Source organism: Brachyhypopomus gauderio, chromosome 9, assembly GCF_052324685.1.
Source record: "Brachyhypopomus gauderio isolate BG-103 chromosome 9, BGAUD_0.2, whole genome shotgun sequence".
NCBI classification, from domain to species: domain Eukaryota; kingdom Metazoa; phylum Chordata; class Actinopteri; order Gymnotiformes; family Hypopomidae; genus Brachyhypopomus; species Brachyhypopomus gauderio.
The window spans coordinates 9,866,310-9,887,383 of record NC_135219.1 but is presented as its reverse complement, the minus strand read 5'-3'; the positions used below and the strand labels follow the sequence as shown (position 1 = coordinate 9,887,383).

The 21,074-nt window shown below is 41.0% G+C and overlaps 2 protein-coding genes across 7 annotated transcripts; one reads left to right on the top strand and one right to left on the bottom strand.

The window, feature by feature from the left end:
* Nucleotides 1-1,512: 1,512 nt before the first annotated feature.
* On the bottom strand, nucleotides 1,513-10,890 carry LOC143522950 (tumor necrosis factor alpha-induced protein 2-like). Of its 3 annotated transcripts, XM_077016966.1 has the most exons (14): nucleotides 10,835-10,890; nucleotides 8,800-9,103; nucleotides 7,468-8,116; nucleotides 7,241-7,355; nucleotides 7,000-7,122; nucleotides 6,766-6,860; nucleotides 6,500-6,592; nucleotides 6,168-6,291; nucleotides 4,120-4,245; nucleotides 3,846-4,001; nucleotides 2,932-3,053; nucleotides 2,513-2,651; nucleotides 1,857-2,008; nucleotides 1,513-1,640 (listed from the first exon to the last, which is right to left on the bottom strand). In XM_077016966.1, exons 2-13 carry the CDS (start codon nucleotides 9,101-9,103, stop codon nucleotides 1,967-1,969), a joined length of 2,088 nt encoding a protein of 695 aa, XP_076873081.1. In that variant the 5' UTR covers nucleotides 10,835-10,890; the 3' UTR covers nucleotides 1,513-1,640; nucleotides 1,857-1,966. The 3 variants fall into 3 exon arrangements, with proteins under 3 accessions (XP_076873081.1, XP_076873083.1, XP_076873084.1); XM_077016968.1 differs by lacking the exon at nucleotides 10,835-10,890 and having other exon boundaries at nucleotides 8,800-9,611; XM_077016969.1 differs by lacking the exon at nucleotides 1,513-1,640 and having other exon boundaries at nucleotides 1,864-2,042.
* Nucleotides 10,891-11,297: 407 nt separating this feature from the next.
* LOC143522949 (uncharacterized) lies at nucleotides 11,298-20,652 on the top strand. 4 transcript variants are annotated; one of them, XR_013133180.1, is made up of 4 exons: nucleotides 11,298-11,894; nucleotides 12,504-14,181; nucleotides 19,794-19,876; nucleotides 20,025-20,652. XR_013133180.1 is itself a non-coding variant. In XM_077016963.1 (4 exons), the coding sequence occupies exon 4, from the start codon at nucleotides 14,404-14,406 to the stop codon at nucleotides 14,926-14,928; it is 525 nt and encodes a 174-aa protein (XP_076873078.1). In that variant the 5' UTR covers nucleotides 11,298-11,894; nucleotides 12,504-12,844; nucleotides 13,256-13,301; nucleotides 13,904-14,403; the 3' UTR covers nucleotides 14,929-15,297. The 4 variants fall into 4 exon arrangements, 3 of the variants coding, with proteins under 3 accessions (XP_076873078.1, XP_076873080.1, XP_076873079.1); XM_077016963.1 differs by lacking the exons at nucleotides 19,794-19,876; nucleotides 20,025-20,652 and having other exon boundaries at nucleotides 12,504-12,844; nucleotides 13,256-13,301; nucleotides 13,904-15,297; XM_077016965.1 differs by lacking the exons at nucleotides 19,794-19,876; nucleotides 20,025-20,652 and having other exon boundaries at nucleotides 12,504-13,153; nucleotides 13,256-13,301; nucleotides 13,904-15,297.
* Nucleotides 20,653-21,074: the final 422 nt, after the last annotated feature.

Here is a 21,074-nt window from a genome sequence, read left to right as displayed (position 1 = left end):
CTGGAACTCGTGCACTGAGAAACATTCCACGGTGCAAAAGTGTCTCATGCGTTAAAATGCGTTAATTTTCCTGTCATTAATTAATTGAAATTAACGCGTTAAAGTCCCACCACTAATTAAAATACATTGATAATTTATATATACAGGGGTGATAGTGGGAAAAATTCCTGAGCCTGAAATTTTTCTGAGCGGGGGGGGGTTGTTTCGGAGGGGGGTTGTGGGGGTGGAAGTGTACCATATTTTGAATAATTTTATCTTTAAATTAATAAAAAAAAAACAAATTTCTATTAATATTCTGAGAAAATGCTGTTCATCACGGGCGGCCATGATGAACCAGATTGTCTGACCACCTGTACTGGCTCAAAAAAAACACTTTCTTATATTTCTGATAAAAATTAAACTTCATCAGAATAAAGATAAATACCGAATTTATCTTGTATCTACGTCTGAAGTGCTTCCGATGTCTGAAATACAGGCGGTTGCCGGGTTATGTCGTAAATCGATTTTCAGCGTAAATCGGAACATACGTACATACTGTACGTAAATAACATACTATACGCAATTATCCTATCCTAAAGCTAGCCTTTTGGCAAATACCTTTATATATAGCTGTGTTTAACTAAGGCTAAAGGCCTATCCTGACGCCGCGCACACCAAACACCAAATTCCGTTTACGACGCAGAACCACTTAGGTCCAAACAAGGCTTTATACAGTAAATGGGAGATGTGTTAAACCACGAAACATCGTAACTCGGGGACCGCCTGTATGATGTTTATGTCGATTGAATCGGAGCAATGTCTTCAGCACGACCAAACAAGTTGAAAACATAAACTGACCATAACAAACTGGACTTAAGGCAGGAGGGAGGTAGCTTTTCTACGTAATGTAGGAAAATCAGAAGGCGGGATGAGCCGCAAGTCAATCAAATGACACCGCCGTCATCCATCCAGCGCTGATGATCCAGTGAGAGGATATCATATCATATTTCCTCATAACATAGCACGTGTGTGTGTGGTTTATTATTATGATTTGACGGATTTTTTCCCCCCAAAAAATTCAAATGACAGAAATCTGTCATGATCACGGAGAACTTTAACCCATGCACTAGGCGAACCTTTTTTTTTTCGCGGACATGTCGGTACGCCGGAATTCCGGCGTGGCGCCTGAAAACTATCAGGCCTGTAATATATCTTGTCTTTAATACACACTTATTTACAGCAATTAATTCATTAAATAAATCTCTAATAATCTCAAATATGAATATCATGTCAAGCAGTTTTTCTGTGTCCTTTCCTCTGTGTTTGTTTAGTGTCCACCATGGTTTGCTGTGGTGCATGGGGATGCTCCAATCGATCAGAGAAAGGAGCAAAAATGTATGGTTTCCCCACTGATACTGAGAGGAGAAAAAAAAAAAAAAAAAAAAAAGGTTGTCTCAACTAAGCAGGAGGAATCTTACCCTCACTAAAGATTACAACAGCAAATATATATGTGTGAGGTAATCATCAAACACACTATTGGAAAGCTTAATGCTTGATTTATTAAAAAGACTTTTATTTATCAAAGACTCCAGACAGACTCGGGTGCAGGGTGAGGGTGCTATCTAGTTGCAGGCTCCATTGAATCCCCTATGGTTCTTTGGCTTAAAGAGAGAGGAGAAAAAGACAGGAAAAAATGATTATTATGAGTGATAATGTGATATGAATTTTAATTTGTTGCACATTCTTGGTTGTTTTTAATACGTGTAATGAGTGTATACGTATCCAGTAAGTGTTCTCTAATACTGTGTATTCACCCACTATGGGATATGTATATGGGTAGATAAAACTGAGTTGTCATGTGTGAGGAGTAAACTCACCATCACTCTGCAGGCACATTTTGAGGCAGACCAGTTCATCAAAACCAAACAGGGCAAGACTAGGCTGAGAGCAGATGCTGTTCCCACCATTTTTGTGCATCGCCCCGCACTCAGAAAGAGGAAGCCCCCTGCACTACGATGCACCACTGGACCTGTAAAGACAGGGCCCATAGCTGCTGATCACAGCTATAGTGTTGACACAGGTATAATAAGTATGAACTCCTAATAATTATATTATTTCTTTAAGTGATAGAATATTTAAAACTTAATCACACTAAATAGCATGTCTTATATCCAGCAGTTTCAAAAACTGAGGAAATACATTAAAATAAAAAGGAAATAAAAATGTTAGCTGGTACTCCAAAATGCTATTATTAAAGTTTAATACCAACTGTTTCAAAATAAAGTATCAAACAAATGAATATTATTTACTAAAACATGCACTGATATAATTTAATATGTCATATGCTTTACATTTAACACAGGCTATCATGTAGAAATACTGATGCTGTTTTATAACAGCTTTAGCAGCGTATATTCTTTCATTACAGTTTTAGCAGAGTACAGACAAGAGTGCTTCACATGACCCACATCAGCGTCGGACAGATTGCAGTCTATCCAGAAAAGATACCGAAAGGTTAAAGGAATATTCTGACCTGCACTTTGCTGAAGAACTGGGGCACAGACTCAGGCTTCGAGATTTCCTTATTGGCAGTAAGGCTGCCTCTGATGCAGCGCACGTCTGAGCTGGAGAGGTTGGTCTTTAATTGCAGGAGGGCAAGGATGTGCCGTTCACTGAGAAGAGGAACCATGTAAATATGTGTTAATGCAGGTCTTTCACAGCAGTGCTTTTTAAAATAAGTAATGACATTTCAGGCTGCAGTCTCTGCAAGCATTTCTTGTGTAGCTCAGTTACCAGCTGTTGGCAGGTGCATGTATTCATTAGAATCTAGCCCTTGTTAAACATTACAATAGAAAAGTTATATCTTTATTTAACTGTGGCGTTATGTGGGTAGGGTTTAGATGACAAGCCTTCTACGCTCCTCAGAGCATGGTGTCTTTATCCATCATTTACCTGAGGTCTGGATAGGCTCTGACCAGCATAGCAATCTCTAGTTCTAGCATCCCCGTTTCCTGTAGCCTCAGAACCTCAGCCAGTTGTAGCAAGACACTCGAGAGCCATTTCTCTCTGGACCCCTGTGGGAATAGAGCAATGTGCATAATATGCACAGGTATATTATTGTAAATGTAATTCTTCTATATTAGTCACTGAAGAAAGTGAAAGTGCCTGCTATAATTCCCCGATTTCCCCAGTGGCTATTGACATGGCCCAAAATAGACTAGGTGTGTGCCATTCAGAACTGGTATTTCTAAACCCACATCCCTAAACTAAAGTGGCATTTTAAAGTAACTCAATATTATATTACACGTACAAGTACAACTCTTATACAAAAATGACCAAAAACATTTTTCTGGACAAGTCACAGCTTTTAAAGTCCTACTTTTCTTTACTACTAACTGAATACAACTGAAAGAATAATTTTATCTGTAACATGACCAATGATTTACTGGTGGCTACTAAATGTGAATTATAAATAGACCTTTTTTGCACATCTAACAAAATGGTAAATGTATCGTTTAGATAGATATACAATTAAATAATATCATAGCTTTATCCTAGCATGTCCGGAATGTGCCTGTAAGACCATTAAAGAGGTGATTGCTCAAGCACAGAGTGTACTGTATGAGCTTACATGACATCAGTTCACTGGAGGGTTTAAAGCATCAGCATGCCAAACTACACCTACTGATATTTATAAAAAATTATATTTGATCCCTTTCTGCATCAGATTATTTTATGTGCTGATGGTCAGGAAATTACCACCTTATTTTGCACCTTTTTTCTGCTTCATCTTTACATGTCTTTACAATGTGTATATACACATGTAAGATACTGTGTGTTGATCCTGTTTGTGTTTGTGTACTAACATTGTCAGTAAACAGCGTGTTGATTCTCTCGCTGTCCTCACACAGGGCCTGTGCAGCTGCTTCTTGCTCATCTCTGGTCTTCAGTTTCAGCTTCCTCTTCATCATCCTCCTCACATATTCAGTCATCACCTCGAAATGGAGCTGACTCACCAAATCCTTTAAAAACACACACACAGTAATATTGTAATAATGTGAATGTAATATTTAGTAAATTTAATTTCATAAATTTTTACCTAAAAAAAAAAAAAACCAGGGATTTAAAATTTTTGCTTACCTCCCTGCACGAAGGCTTCAAGTTTGAGAAATGCTGGAACTTGTCCTCCAAATTCCTAATCAGTTCTCCAGTTACCTCATGACTCCCAGAAAGCCAAACCTGAGTCCAGAGCTTCTTATACTGCTTCTGTGAACATCCAATGTAACTGCTATTATGTGGAGTAGATAGGTTTCCTTTTTATACGATCTTCATAATTTAGAATGTATTTAAGTTGCAATACGTTACACACAAGTGAAATTACTGTTTTTTTAAGTTATGGACAAGCCTCATTCAAGCGCTGTTATAGTGAGTCTTTAACAGCTACCTGCAAGATAGCAGCAAGCAAGGTCTCAATGTGGTCCATGGACCATCGGCCATCACATGTTCAGGATGCACGGAGGTGACATTAAAGAACTGACAGATGTGTCAAAAATGTGCACTGTACATGCATGTATGGAGGTAAGAAGACGCAGACAGAGCAATGTTTTTGAGATAATAGCAGCAGGACACAAGAAGCTAGCAGGCAGAGCAAACGTGGAATGTGAAGTGGCTGGCACAGTATACAGAAACATAGTAGTGATGAACAAACCGCAGAACAGGGCCACAGTGATGAATGTAGCAGAGTGACAGATGCACCATGTTTCTGTCTACTGAAATAAACACCATCTTTAAAACTTCACTCTCAGCTCCGTGTCCTGCCTCACCTCACAATAGGCTTATGTACAGATTTCATTTATTACATAGGTTTTCTTTTTACAAATCAGTTACATTAAAGCAGGGATTAAAATGACAGAAGGGATGGTTCAAACTTCTACGACCAACTGAAAGAAGGTAAATGCACCAGTCAAAGAAGAGCAAGACTGGTCATAAAAGAGCTCCTCAAGGACGCAAGCAGGGCATCTGTGAAATTACAAGGAGCTTCTGCAAGCCGAGCTATTCTGAAAGTGTTACAAGAACAAGGTGGACCGGTGGAAACGAAGCATCTACAAGCAGAAGCCAAAGAAGGAGAGTCATACCAGTATGCTCTCAGAGTTAACAACCTACAAGTACACGGCTTTTCATTCCAATATGAATATCTTCTTACCAAACAGTGTACACAACAGGGTATATTCTCTAACCAATAGAACTAACATGCCAATAGATGAAAGTGCAAAGGCTCCATCTGGAGCATCTAGGTGCAGAGATTCCACCTCTATAGGAATGTAAAGTACGTCCAAGGGGGGTTGTGTCTAGCAAAAGAAAATCAGCCTTAGCTACAGCGCACATGTAACGCATTATGCGTTGCGGAGTGAGGAGGCAGACAATAAATGCTGAGAAGAGCGATATATATTAAAGGGAATTCCCAACTCACGGTCGTATAAGCAGGCATGAGTCGTATCAGGAAGGAAGTTCGAACAAGAAAGGTAGATAGATATACTAACACAAGGAGTACATACAAAGCAGGCCCACAAGTGGGCAGTACAGTCTCAGAGTAAACAGGAGGGAACCGCAGACTGGCAGCGGGGATCGACAGGACCCAGTCAACAAATCACGTTCACCCACCCCCGTTCACGTTGAATTTAGTTCAATAAATTATAAAATTTAAAACTAGCATTTGTATTTGGGCGTGGAATTTCCCCTTCTTCTGAGGTGGGGAATGATGGAAAAAGTTTGAGAACCACTGTGTTATGCTAACATCGTCTACACTTGCCATCAATACTGTTCGTTTTCAAGGTGGATTTGAAGAGTAAAGACAAAATAAAGCAGCAAGAGACGTTGGTTGGTTTGTTTGTCTGCAAGTTCCCCTCAGAAAAGCCTCTGTTCTTCCTGCTTTAGCAGTTCGTAATCATGGAATAATCTACTACTGCTGACCACTGGGTGATCAGCCACAACGCTGATTGCCTTAAATGTAAACTGCTGCTAAATATATTTTTCTTGGTGAATGAAACTGTGACTAACCAAACAGCTTTGGGCAAAGCAACAGGAAGAGGTTTGTGAAAACAAGACTATGCTAAAAGTCTCAAGTAACTGTATTGGCTTCCTACAACACTAGTTTATATGATGTGAAACCTTTAACGTAAATGAGTTACCTTAAGTCCACTGTGTATTGGACTGAGAAGGTATTTGTGGCAGGAGTCTCTGAGGTCTGCTACCATGGACAGCAAAGCTGCTCTCTTGTCTGCTGAAAGACTCTGTCTCTCCTCTATATACTCCCTGTGGACATAAAGTACTGTTTTATTTTCAACAGTTTATTTTCTCACACCACACACAGCAACATTGTTTAATCTATTGCAAGTTATTTTTAATTTATTGTAGGTAATGCAACAATTCATTTGTAACTATATGAAATTCTCTATATGCCGATTTAGGATTTATAGAGGAACTAAATTATAGGATTTATATTATAATATCCGTTTCCTACCTTAACTGTTTGATGCTAACCAGATTTGCTTGGACATTATCTGTGACATGCTTGTGTTTCCCTTTGATGAGTTTAGATATGCATTTCTTGTAGCTACAAAGAGAAAATATGTTTATACAGACATTTATTTTGCATATAGAACAAATATTTTGAAAGTTGAGTTCCAGTAAAGTGAAGGTGAAACAGATCTGTGTATAGAGGTGAAACAGCCCAGTCCAGTGATGGTCTTAACACATATGAAACAAAGCATTAGTACTGCACTTTACCTCACTAGGAAGGTATTCAGCTGATACAGAATCCTCTGACATTTATCTTCATTACCCAAAGTAGTCCGGGATATCTTCATGGTTTCATGAACAAGCTGTAAGGAGAGAGGGTGAAGGGTAAATGTGATGCACGAGGGCTGAAGGGTGTGAACTAGCTATACAAAAAACAAACCAATTATATTGTGTCAAAACACGCTGTGTCCCTTGTAGATCATATGTAATGAGTCAACATACATGTACAACGTCCAAGCCGAGATTGGAAATGAAGTATTCGTCAAAGAGCTCAGGTGTTTTGTCATCCTGCCAACGTTCTTCCTCATTTTTCAGAGCTTTGGATAGCCATTTTCTCAGCTCAGCCTATAAACAAGATTATAAAATCACTATATAGACCACGCCATTAAATACGTATATACACTATCATGATAAAATGTGTATCTTAAGGTATATATTCTGTGCTGTAGGCATGCCACAGTACCTCTGTGCATGACAGGTATTGCTCCTCCAATGACCTAAGAGTTTCTTCTGGTAACAAAGCTCCCAGTGATTCACTGTTTATGTGTGATTCCAGCTCTTTCTGTTGCATCACATTGCTGAAAGGCAATGTTCAAACACACAAAATTGTGTTGTACTCTACCAGAGGTCATCTCATTGAACATAATGAAGGGTTACATTGATGATAAAACACAATCAGTTTTCACCTACCCTAAATAATATGTATTAATCCAACTTAAGATGTAGGCACATTCTTCCAAGTTCATGTTGGAACGAGTCAATTCCACGAGTTTGGTGGAGAAAGCTTGATGGTAGAGCTCAGCATACATGTTGCACACATTGAACTCTGGGCTGTAGCATCCCTGTATGTCTTTAACCACTATCAGCAGGTCTCTCCGAATTTGCTTGCCCATCCGGCAGACCTTTGTGTTGAGGGAAGTGGACAGGTCATTAGCCCCGCTCTCGTCTTCTCCTGCCTGTCGCAGCCGTAGTTCCACCACCTTCTTGAGCAGTGTGTCATGAATCTGTCGACACCTCAAGGGCCTCCAACATGGACGTTGCTCTTCATCCAACTCCATCCAGTGTCTGTCTCGCTGCTCCTCTTGAAGAATGGCAGTCATAGCACTCCTCAATGTCTCCTGGTTCTCCTTGTTGAAGGAGTCCTCGATGGCTAACCACAGTTGCAGCATAAGGCTCTCATAGTTTGTGTGCAACTTGTCCTCATCATTCTCAGAGTATGCACATGGCTCGTCTGATTCTGAGATGAAGAGGTTTACCTCTTGTTCTAAAAGTTGCCTGTCAGCTTCTGCCAAATGATGCTGTTGTAGATTCTGGGTGAAATCCAGTACCACCGGGATCTCTGAAAATACACATCACTTTAATTATGTAGATATTGGGTCTGTCCAAAAACCTTGTCTTTTACATCATAGTGTGTACACTCATGACACGTAGGCTGTCCCAATTGTTAAGATACCTTAAATATGCTGCCTACTGAGATACCTTAAACTGAACAAATTTTAAGTCAGCATCAAATGGTTCCTCAGACCCTAACGCATTCGCATGATTAAACGCAAGCACAACTTTTGCCAATACCATTGAGGAGTTAAATAAAAAGTAAGCTCCGGTCTTAGAATGACATTTAAACTTCATTTTAGTAAACAAATCCCATCGGAAAACAATATTTAACTAGTATCAACTTTGTAATGTTGCGCCATCAAACCCGTATAGAGCGACGGTTATTTATTCTTGGCGTGAAACGATCTTAACCCCACAACGCAGGTTACTGACACTTTCATCACACCTTGTTGACGCCCTCGGCGTGTCAGCACGACATTTTATCTCTGCTCTTGACATATCGCGCTTTTATATCGCTGCTTGTTGCGCCAAGACGTTTGTTAGCTGGCTATTCACATCTTGAGGCATAAATGCTAATCGTTAAATGTCGGTTAGGATACTGCTTACTTAAACACCTCAACAGGTTTTGGGACAGACCCACAATGTCTGGGCTTTGAAATTAATAGAGGAAGATTTAGTAGACTGTACCTGATTGAGTGTCAGGGATGCCATCAGCAGGATCCTTCTGAGGCTTCAGAAAGAATTTTTTTATTTTGCTCAGAATTTGTATCTTCATTTTCTGTAGCTCTCTGTTGTTAACCTTTTTCAACTTCTTGATGACCCAACCAATCAGCCTCCTCCTCCTGCTCTTGTATTTGGGCCCATCACCTTTACCAGCTGTGGGCTGAGCCTCCATGCTCTGCCCCTTTGGCCTACTGGAGGTCTGAGGCTTAGCAATATGTTCCTCAGGCTGTGCCATGCTTCTCTGCATTTCTCTCATTTTCTGTTCCATCTTGGGATATCAGAAATAAGAGTCTGTTTTTGTAACACATTTTTGATAAACATGTATGACAACGTAGATTTACCTAATTTCATATAAAAAAAAATGATGCTTCTGAAAGTTTATATGATTAATTTACCCTCTGTTGACCCACTGAATTTAATCACTCACATATCACCATTGAACAAATCCTAATCGCCACCATGCCGATTAGAACTACTTTATAAACGAAACTAATCTAATGTTTTGCACAGCTAACCAGACATTTGTTGACAAGCAAACCAAATGGATGCCTTTAACATAACGTTTGACCTGCAGCCAGTTTGCACAGACTCAGAAAAAGAGTAAGTCCACACTTGCATCAAATTCTGAACCTACAATTACCACAAAAACGATCAAGTCGACTGCAATGACTGCAGAACAACTGAACGCGCTAGAACTGACTCGAAATGAACAAAATACAATTCGACAAACAAAGTGCTTCACGGACTGGCTCTCACAAAATGACTTTAAGGTCAATTTGGGAACAGTTGAAAAGGCGGAGCTAAATAAATATTTTATTATTTAGGTAGGCCAGGGAACTGTTCCGTTCACTAGTTGTGAAAGTACTTTTTGGCGGAAGTCCGTAAGCATATTCATTATGAATGTCTTGAGGTTCTTGGATTTATTTTCTTCATTTATTTTGTAAAAAACGGTTGTATAAAAGCAATAGAACACTCGTGTGTTATCGCGAATAACATCACGGCTGTGATGATCTACGACCAAACCACAATAGCACAGATACGTCATGTCGCTTGTAAACAAACCGCGCAGCACGGACACTAGCAGTGTGTCGCCCCCAGAACTGGTGAACTAACCGGGCCACGGCACAGATCGTTTGTGCAGGTGAGAGCGCGGACCGGCTGGGTACTCGGACCTCTCCCCAATCGGACCTGAACACAGCTCGGTTCGCCCCAAGAGCCGCATGAAAACCACTCCTGAAAATCCTCGTGGGGATTTTCAACTTTGCGCCACGAACTAACGCACGCCGCCTAAAAGACCGCAGAGACCTGTGCAGTTTTAGCAAGCATGCTCAAAACGTTCTACGCTCGCATTTCCTGGTGTTTATAACCGACTGATTTCACATCACTTCTTAAGTATACTCTGTACACTTTTTCTTGTACAGAACATAAACGCACGAGCCGTCTTCTCGCGACGTAGGAACGTTAGCTAACATGAATATTCTGACAGAAGCCGTTATTTTAAATTCAAGGTGAGTCACCTACATTTGATTAAAATATCTTAGTAAATTTATCTTCCGAGTTGCGGCTAATGTATGAGGTGATTTTTAATAAACCCTCAGCTAAGCCCTCTGGATAATCATAAAACTCGATCAACAAAATCAAACAGGTGTACCAAAAACGGATGCCCATCTGTGGCTGGACATTAATTCTATGGTCATGGCTAGAGCTAAATTATCACTACGCTACCAAATGATAAAGTTATATGAATCACCCCATTAAGACTTCAATAGTAACGTTAACTGATGTTGATGGTCTCAGCCACAGATAACTACAGCGATAGCGTTCGCTATAAGTAGCTAGCTATATTAGCAAGGCACGTCAAAATCACTATATATCGATGCTCTTTCCCAAAAACAAATGTTGAATATATAGCTACTTTAAAAACCGCATTTAAAAACATCATTAGAGTCAAAGGAACATCAGAAATCCTTAGTGCTAAAAGTCCAAAAGACATACATACCTCTGCAGCAATCTGCGTAGCTGAAGCCTATATGGTAAATAAATATTGTAACTGTGACCAAGATTGCAAACCGCTCTTCTCTGTCTGTATACCGCAAATGACGGTCTGTGTGAGTTTATATACAGTTGCCGCTTTGTGACGTCATGCTGATTAGGTGATGTCGCAATCAGAGGCGGTGTTCGCGTAAAGGCGTTGCTAGGCAACTTATTTCTCGCATATTAATGTTGATGGGCCCCCTAACTAAATTCGGCTTGAGCCCCCAAATTGCTAAGTCCGCCACTGGTCACAATGTACAACTTCAATCTCCCACTTCCCCTTACACTGGTCCCCTCACAGCCAGGGCTTCCATTAAGCAATATAGGCAAATGCTAGGGGCACCGTCTGTCCAGGGGGGCGCTCGCGTGCATGCGTTTTTTTTTTTTTTTTTTTTTTTTTTACAAATGAACAATTAATAAATGTGAAAACAAGCAAAGTCCACATAATCGTAATTTCATTGTTTAATAATATTAGTCAAATTAATTATTGTTATAATAACAACACACAACACCTATCACCCGCGCGCCCCCACCCGCCCCCGCGCGCTCTGCGCACCTCGTTACTGTTTCTCTGTGGGGGTAAAAGACAACGCCACAGAGTGAGTTACATCTATGGTGTCAAAATAGGTCCTAAAGTTTTCAGAATCAAAAATAATCCAATAAATTACGTTTTGTAATTTAGAAAACTGTCGTTAATATTGGGAGTTAAAAAAGCAGGTTTGTAAACAGAATATTTATGTTTTTAATTGTCTATTTTGAGTTTAATATTCTTGAAGAATTCATTTTCATTTTCGTTGCGCCTTTTCTCACTCACGCTTCTCTCAGTCTCACTCTCGCCTCCAGAAGTTTCTCGTTTTTGACTTTTGGACCTGATTTGACGGGTGGGTGGGATTTATACAGTCATTGGCTGATGGAGTTAAGGCCTGCCCCCATCCCATTCTAAACACCCTGCGACACACCCTGCTACGTCAGCGAAAGCGCGCCAATCTCACCCTGTTTGGAAAATGGCCAACCGGCAAACACAGGTAAGATGTGTGTTTATTTTTTCTCATATCAGCTATTTTTAACGATTATCTATTTTAGTAACCCACAGTAGATAGCCTGAAGTAGATTGTTGTGGAGTTACTACTACCCTGTTGTATATTGTAATTGTTACTGAATACTCTGAATACTTTTTAACCTCTTATGTTTGTTAAGATTAATATGATTTTTTCACTCTTTCAAACTTGGTTAACTTCAAAAATATCATATGGCTGACCAGACCAGATTTAAGGACAAGTTATGGTAGAATTTTGTTTTGGAACTCACCTAATTATGTTGTAATTCTGTACACATGCATATACCCTTGGTATATGGTATGGTATCTGTGATAAGATAGGTCTGTTCCCTGTTGGAGTCCACACAAAGATTAAAGGAAAATTTTGAGGTTTAGAAAATGGTATAGTGAAAATGTATATTTGTGTAAATTTTTTCATCATCATAATGAATAATATAAGCATTAATGTGTTAATATATTTAAGTTTTAATATGTTTACTCTACTTGTGATATATCCCATATATATTAGTGGTGCAGTACCATAAATATTGAAGATCATGAAACATTTTAAATATTATTTTCTTGTATTTCTCTTTAGGATTTAGGAAGACCAGTATTACAGAGACTACTGATCAGAATACAGGGTGCAGTTCGACACTCCCTGGATTTCAGTTATCTTTAATTATCTACTCTTTCCACCTCTGCTGACATTAAACAAAGTAATCCTGACATGGGTTCTCGAATGATGAAAGGCAAACTTCGTGCTTTTGGGCATTGCATCACATGGACCAGAATATGGGAATCCATGAGACGTGTGGATGGGGCAGGTGTCTTAAGCAGAAAGGCAGGTTCTGCCTATGGATGTGTGGCACGGCGGGTGTACAGTGTACCAGCTCCACTGTCCCTTGTTCATCTTGACACAAACCACAAACTGATACGGCAAGTCAGACCACAAATTTCCCTATATATGGCTCTTTGGTAAATCTTCTTAATACAGTATCTCTTTAGCCTTTAACTTTTGGAATCCCAGTTCTGGTAACTGGGATGGTAATCTGATGCTCTAGAGGGTTTGGCCTCAGTACTGCACTACATATTCAGGTACGGAGCCTTCTAAAATATTTTACAGCCAGGGGCTGTCCAAAGTTTTCAGGGCAACAAATCACAGGACCAGATTTGGATGCACTCCTTTAACTTGACATGTACCAGTCTTGAAGGACTGGTGGCCTAATGTCCAGCACATTAACCTGGGTAATTAAACAATGTCTGAACAGGTAATGATTCAGTTGTGCTGGACAGTAGCTTTCCAGCACCAGAACACACAATCCATGACCATTTTTCCTCTTTTTACAGATATGGACTGGTCATATTTGGAGCTATAGATGGCTTTCCACGCAAGGCAAGTACATTTTTCAGCAGGAGGTTTTTTTATACATGTAACATGCCTAAGACAATTGTGTCTCATCTGTAGTCCTGGGCATGCTGTATTTTACAGAGTTGCAATACAGTTGCTGTCAAAATTGTTCAAACTTCTTTGCAAATTAGGTTTATTAGCAAAATATCTTAAAGCTGTTGAACGAGTGTTTCTTAATCCTGGTCCTTGGGGCCCCTTGCCCTGCTCATTTTAGTGGATTGCCTTCTTTAACACACTGCAGATCTGAAAGGGTTTGTGATTGAGCTGATTAGTTGAATCAGGTGTGTTGAAAGGTAAGGGTTAATGCCTGATTTGGGGGCATGTGTTGTGCATAAAGTAACCATAATGGACTATTTAGTTCAGCTTTTAACTAGTCATTCAGTCTAGATGGTTGTATACCTGAGTATTGATTCACCAGAACCAGGAGGTTGAATGCATATCAGATTTAACATGCTTCATTCTAGTACTGATATAGTTGTTTATTTGGTTCATAAGATAAGTATTGAGTGGTCATAGTGGATACAATATGGACACTGTGTAAGCTTCTTTTGACACCATGCCTAATCTATGCTTTGTATTATTTTTAGGTGGGAATGGGAAAAGACGTTTAACACTCATTCCTCCAGATTGTGAGGGCTACACAGGGGCCCAAATTAAGAGAGTAACAACATCTGGTAAAACATGTGTGTACATTGTTCCATTGCAAGAGGAACTTGACATTAACCCACTGCCTGCTGATGCCAAAGAATTTGAAAAGATGCCCAAGGCAGCTTGCAAGAACTTCCAGAAAACATTCCCGTTGCAGGTACTGGCTCTCCATGTTGGATCCTGCACTGTTACATTAAGTTAATCTGAGCATGAAGAGGTAAGTCAAAGTCCGGGCTGGTGAAGTATAAGTCTGTACTTGAGTAAAAGTAAAAAAAAAAAATACACGTTTCAGTGTGAGTGTTCTATGTTTTACGTGCGCTGTCTTGCGCAATAGTTGTAGAAAATAAACGTGACGTCTGCTAAAGCAAGGATCTGTGTCTCGTCCTTCGCCTCGCACCCATAGTCACAGAACGACGAGCCGACAAGAGACACCCTAAGCATGCCAGGCTACGCCACCCGGCCAAAGAGGGGCCAGCGCCCTAGCAAGCGATGCCATGCCTCTTCTTCCGACCCGCGCAACACCACCACGCCGACTCCCGAGCAGCTGAAGTCAGACCCAGTGTGCGCGTACATGCTGTGCGCGGCACGGGAGACCGTGGATCCCGAAAGGGCAGAGATGTTCCGCCAGTCTGCGGTGCGGATGTGGAGGGAGCGACACCCCCCTCCCACCAAGGAACTCTCGCCGATACGGGTGGGCTCAGTGGAGCTCTACGCCACCGAGAAGACCCCAGAGGGCGAGTTCGCAGATGAGGGTGAGGAGGAGGAAGGCGAAGAAGAAGTCCAGGCTCCCTCGGTTTGTTCCGCCCCCACCATATACTACGGTGAGGGAGAAGACGCCTACCCTCCATCCGTATGCTCCGCCTCCACCATAGACTATGGTGGGGGAGAAGAGAATGTAGAGGATTACTTTCCGTCGGTGTGCTCCGTGCCCACCATAGATTACGGTGGGAGAGAGGAGGATTAAGAGGAGTACCCTCCGTCGGTGTGCTCCGCACTCTCCGCTGACTACGGCGGAGAGGAGGAAGATGACGAGGGGTCCTACACTGAGGACGAGGAGGAGAGCCCTCCCCCCTCGGAGCTGTCTGCCGGGACGGTAAAGGGGAGGTGGACTCCTGAGGTGGGCCCATCCTCCGATCGCTCCGAGGGAGAAGAGATGGACTACTCGCGGGGTGGCAGCCCGGAGCAGCCCATGAGCTGGAGCTGGGGCAGTGAGGCGATGGAGACAGAGGGAGAAGACCCCACTGCCGGCTTCAAGGGGCGGTCGAGAGGAGAAGGAGGGATGCCCTACGGCCCACCGAGGGGAGAGACCAGTCGCGCTGCACCTGGCGCGTCGGCCAACCGCGCTGCACCTGGCGCGTCGGCCAACCGCGCTGCACCTGGCGCGTCGGCCAACCGCGCTGCACCTGGCGCGTCGGCCAACCGCGCTGCACCTGGCGCGTCGGCCAACCGCGCTGCACCTGGCGCGTCCGCCAGCCGCGCTGCGCCCGGTGGAGGGTTTGCAGCAAGGGCAGGAGGAGCATCGCCTACCGCAGCGCCTGCAGCTCCAGTAGCTCCCGATCTCTCTCCCCTAATCCATGGGTTAAAGTTCTCCGTCACTACGACGGATTTCCGTCATTTGAATTTTTTGGGGAAAAAATCCGTCAAATCATAATAAACCACACAGGCGTGCTATCTGTTTTGTGTCCGAAATATGATCCTCTCACTGGATCGTCAGCGCTGGATGGATGACGGCGGTGTCATTTGATTGACTTGCGGGTCATCCCGCCTTCTGATTTTCGGACATTACGTAGAAAAGTTACCTCCCTCCTGCCTGGGTGATTATTGTTATGTATGAACCTAGAGATGTCCTACCAATACTTACCACCAGAGGGCAGACCGCCACTAGGGCATAGGGATTCTGAATGTAACCATAACAACCAATACAATTAATAAAAAAACTAGTGAGTGATCCAGCAAGTTGTCCTCCGTTCTCTGTGTGTCGAGTAATAATGTTTACTTAGTTACACTATAAGGGAGTAACATAACAATTATACTTTCGCGAGTGACCGTAGCGCGCGACTCCGCACACCTGCACAAACGGCGGAGGCTACTTGGCGCGTCGCATTCTTTGCAGTGTTGTCCGAAACGATATGTGGTAGTATAAAGCAGTGGTTCCCAAAGTGGGAGGCGCGCCCCCTAGGTGGGGCGCGGAGCTATTGCAGGGGGGGCGCGGAGCTTGAAAGTAAAACGTGCACATGTGTCAATTAGGGATGCACCGATTCCGATATTAATATCTGAAAAAATTCTAGATCGGGTATCGGGGACAATGTGGCCGATCCATAAAAACAGATCTATTCACTCTAATTCTATGCTTGTATTGCTTGCTTTTCGGAGTTAGTTCAACCCTAATACTCGCGCTGGTGGTATTCCACTTAGTCTGTTTATTTGCTGGTTGACCAAAATAAACCTGGGCTCCAGCAATACTTCACTGTTCATACATGAACTGGTGAGTTGTCCAAAGCTCATTTAATGCGTTACTTACAGAAATAAAATAAAGAGCAGTGGTCTGACTCGGTCTACGGCAGAAAGCTAAAAAAACAACAATATTCCGTACGCACGCTCAACTCGCTCCCTTAAAGAGACAGTACACATATTTCTGGCCGTTACATGCTTTGTGCTCTGCGTGATGTCTGCGCTTGCAAACTAGCCGCATATGTATTGCTGTTTCTCTTATTTCATCTCCTTATTTATTTTAAATTACATTTAGAATTCTTGAACCATTTAAAATGTTTCTTGCAGTTAATTTTTTTCATGTTTGACCAAAGTCGTGAACCTATTGTTTTTGTAAGTTTTCAACACATCCCTAGTCAATATGGGGGGGTGTAGGGGGGGCGCAAAAATATTCTCATCTACTAAAGGGGGGCACGGCAGAAAAAGTTTGGGAACCACTGGTATAAAGAAACAGCCCTCAAAAACAGGGGAGGGAACATTCACCTGACCAATTTTAATGTTGCTTTGTGTTTCAGGAAAAAAAGTGCTGGAATTTAGGCTAAATGAACATGCTTGAAATTGTATCTACTTCGTTTCACAACAAATAGCTATCTGACTGAACAATTCTCTTGTATTACGTTAACAAATACGAGCCTCTTGTAATTCCAGGACGAAACATGAGAGAAGACGTTAAGATCGGGCGTTTTGAAAATAAACAACCCCTAAATAATGTGAATAAAACGCGAATTATTTCGAATCGTTTCGAGTATATGTATAAATATTTAACTTTATTAAGTTTAACGTGCTGGGAAATATTGAAATGGACCTTGAAAGTGACGTACAAGTGTTTTAATTCCACCTTGTAAAGGTGTATGAACCCTGCAAACATGACTTTGTTCATTGCGCTGAAGCGCGGCGCGGGCGAAGTGAAGTTACAAAATTCGAGAGGTGCACGACCTCCTCGGTCCCGAGCCGCATAACCGTGTATTCTTCCGCCGCGCACACCAAACACCAAGTTCCGTGTACGACGCACGACGTCGTAATAACCCGGGGACGCCTGTATTTCAGACATCCGAAGAGCTTCAGAGGTAGATGTAAGATAAATTCAGTATTTTATCCTTATTCTGATAAAGTTAAATTTTTATCAGAAATATAAGTGTTTTTTTTCTTGAGCCGGTACAGGTGGTCAGACCGTAAGGCGTAATACAAAATCACATAATTTATGTCCTAATAAACCAACACGAAATATTTATTAAATATTTTATATATTTAAACGAACTATAATCATAATAGTTGCAATACTTTTAAACTTTATTGACATAATTCCTTTGAGTTGTCTTGTATCAGATAATTTTAATAACAGTAATAAATAATGAATTAATCATGCCTACACGCCTGTTTTTATCATATTGTGTCTTAATTGTGTTAACAGAATCTTTAGGTTACAGCGTTTTCTCAGAATATTAATAGAAATGTAGTTTTTTTTTATTTCACCATAATGATTACCTGACTTATTTATTAATTAATTTAAAGATTAATCATTAAATATTCATTTGTTCATTCATTTTGAATATTATACTGTCATGTCCATACTATAAAGTGACTACATTTCAAATTTTATTTGAATTTGTAGTGAAATATAGAAGTTATGGTTATTTATACTGAAGAATCTCTCCACCGATCACAGACTTTTCTTCATTTAGCTTTAATAGTCGAAGAAAAAAGGCGCATTTCTTCCATTTGAAATGTCAACTTTTTTATTTCTAAGCCAGTTTAACATGGATGGTGTTGTTCTGTTTGTATTTAAAAGCTCCATCCAGTGGTGCGATTTAATTTGCCATTTTTGGACATTAAATTTTTTGTAAGATAAACCAGGTAATCTTACTGCTTATGTTTTTGCGATAGTGAATCTGATAAAAACAAGAGAGCTTCATACCATTTTAAAACTCACCAGGATTCACTAAATTTGACTTGATCTTTAAACAATGTTCTGGAAGAGGACCCCCAGATAACTCCATTATAAAAACATTTATGTACATTTATAGCTCAGGTGTTGCATTTTGTCGCTTCATAGATTCTCTCTTCTCTCATTACACAGGCTGTTTAGATAAATATACTTTATAAATGTGTTTATTGTGTAGAATTAGACAAAAGAGGCCGCATTTTCAGTAATTGCTGGCATTGTCTTTTGCCAGGAAAAATTTTCAGTCAAATGAAAATTTCTTGCTTTAACCCATGCCCTAATCGCCCTCCTTCTGGCGCGCAGCCTGGCGCCTGTGTCGTGTGTGTCTGTCCCAGTGTTCGTGAGTCTGCCCGTATGTGTACCGAACCCCTTTTTCCTGTTTGTTCCTCTGTGTGTAAGTGTTCCTGTTTGTGTGTTTGTGTCCGTCCCGTTAAATGTGTCTAACGTGTTTTCCCCGGTCTTCCCAGGGAGGGTGTTCTAGGCTGTTCGTGGCGGACTCTCCACCGAGAGCGGTCATCTCCCAGACGCAGGACTGGGCGCTTCGGATCCGCCCATCGACATGGGTTCGGGGTACTCTGTCCTGTTGGCACCCCGGGACGGGTAGTGCCCTTGGTGGGGGCGTCTGTCACGTTACGGTCCCCGAACCCTTCCTTTGGGGCGTGTGTTAACGTTGTCTGCGTCTATTCGTCTGCGTCAGTGTAGCTCCGTGGGTGCGGTTGCGTCTTGTCATTATCCGTCTCACCTGTGGCTCGTCTTGTCATCACGTGGTGTTGATGTGGTCTGTCTATTTAATGTGCGTTCGCGCAGTGTCTTGTGCTCGTCGTTGTCTAGGTCTACACGTTTCAGTGTGAGTGTTCTATGTTTTACGTGCGCTGTCTTGCGCAATAGTTGTAGAAAATAAACGTGACGTCTGCTAAAGCAAGGATCTGTGTCTCGTCCTTCGCCTCGCACCCATCGTCACAGAATTAAAGATGGAGGGAGTTCACCACTGGGTAAAAGACTTCATGGGCAAATGCAATGATTCAAGAATAATATATTTCTCAACAGAAAATAGTAAAGAACTCTGATTTCATCATCTTTGGTACATAATATCATTAAAGATTCAGAGAATCTGGAGAAATCTCTATGTAAAACATTCACAATGATGATTCACATAGCATAGTGTGCTTTTATCAGATTTTACTTAAATACAAACGTATTGCACTTTACCCCCCCCCCCCCTTTCATTTTTGTCTTGTTTCAATGACTGTATTTTTGCATACTTGTTTTGTTTTCGAAGTAACTGAAAATGCTATGTATTATTCAGGTGACTCCACTATCTGTGTCCCTGAAGAATGTATTACCGTGGTTGGGCCGTACCTTCATAACAGTTGTGCTACTGATGTGTGTGGTTTTAGGTGGATGATCCAGAATGCCCGATATGCCAAGAACAATTCTCAACTGTTGATTTACCCCTGCATGCCAGTTGCTGTGGAGAAAGGTGTGACATCTGACATCTGTGATAGAAAAAGATTATGTATGATACTCTTGAGTGTGTGTGCCTGTGCAAGTGTGTGATTCTTCTTATCTTTTTTTATTTATCCATCTTATTTTATTTTGTTTTATTAAGACTTTTTTTTCCCCTATAGGTTTGAAAACAGTCCAGGCTCGCACCCTACAATCAGCACTCTTCTGAACATGTTATGGTATGTTAATTTGATAGATGTAAATGCACTTTATATAGTGTAACTGTTTTACTTTTGCTTTTTTTTATACAAAGATTTGGGATTTTAAAGGATTTTATCCTGCACTGTTCTGTTGATGTGCAATAAATATCAAAAGTTAAACACCTTTCTGATCTACTCATTTCAACTGACTGTGAAAACTGCTTTTTCAAAAAATCCTTATTCATTGGCATATAACTTTTTTTTTAACTGTAATGCAAATAGTTACTTTCCCTGGTAACGAGTTACTTTTATTATAGAATAATTCAGTTACTAATTCAGTTACTTTTTTGAACAAGTAGTGAGTAACTATAACTAATTACTTTTTTAAAGTAACGTTCCCAACGCTGTTGATTATGTATGTAGTTTAGTTTAAGTTGCTCCGTGTCTGTTTATGTAGTTGTACAGTTGTGAGTCATTCCTGCCATGTGTGTGTGATGCTAATGACATTCCTTCATGATGCATGTATTTGTTTGCGTCTGTTTTGCGTGTTCATGACTTCACTGCGTGATTACGCTATTGAGTAATTAATAAAGAACCATGTCATGCCGAATGTGGACCTGCCTACTGCCTCTCCTTTCCACACCACGCCACAATATTTTCATGTAATTTTACTAAAAAACATTCAATGTTTGTTGTTGGGGGCAATTTCATGGCTCTACAACAAAATCTGTGGGCTGTGAAAGGTGTGAAATGCTAGGAATTCATTGTTCTTTTGCAATTATATATGGCCATACTATTGACTGACATGAGGTCAAAAGCTGCGTCCTGTTATGATAACCTCGATTTAACAACGCCATGTCGTGCAAAATATTGCTGGTTTTGTGCATTGTTAAAAATGCTGACTCAATGTAAATGTATAGGATGACGATTAAATATCTATACCTAGAGTAGATCATTAGTTTCCTATAGGATTGTCACGCTCACTCTGGCGAGAATAACAATACTGAATTAAACCAAATCTTGTTTCATAAG

Bases quoted from the DNA above. Each gene is read 5' to 3' on its own strand.
- LOC143522949 (XM_077016963.1), top strand. From the start codon at position 14,404: ATGCCAGGCTACGCCACCCGGCCAAAGAGGGGCCAGCGCCCTAGCAAG.
- LOC143522950 (XM_077016966.1), bottom strand. From the start codon at position 9,103: ATGGAACAGAAAATGAGAGAAATGCAGAGAAGCATGGCACAGCCTGAG. The intron at 7,123-7,240 runs GTACTGTGGCAT...TCTTGTTTATAG, and splicing joins AATACCTGTCATGCACAGAG to GCTGAGCTGAGAAAATGGCT. The intron at 6,593-6,765 runs GTAAAGTGCAGT...TTCTCTTTGTAG, and splicing joins CTGAATACCTTCCTAGTGAG to CTACAAGAAATGCATATCTA.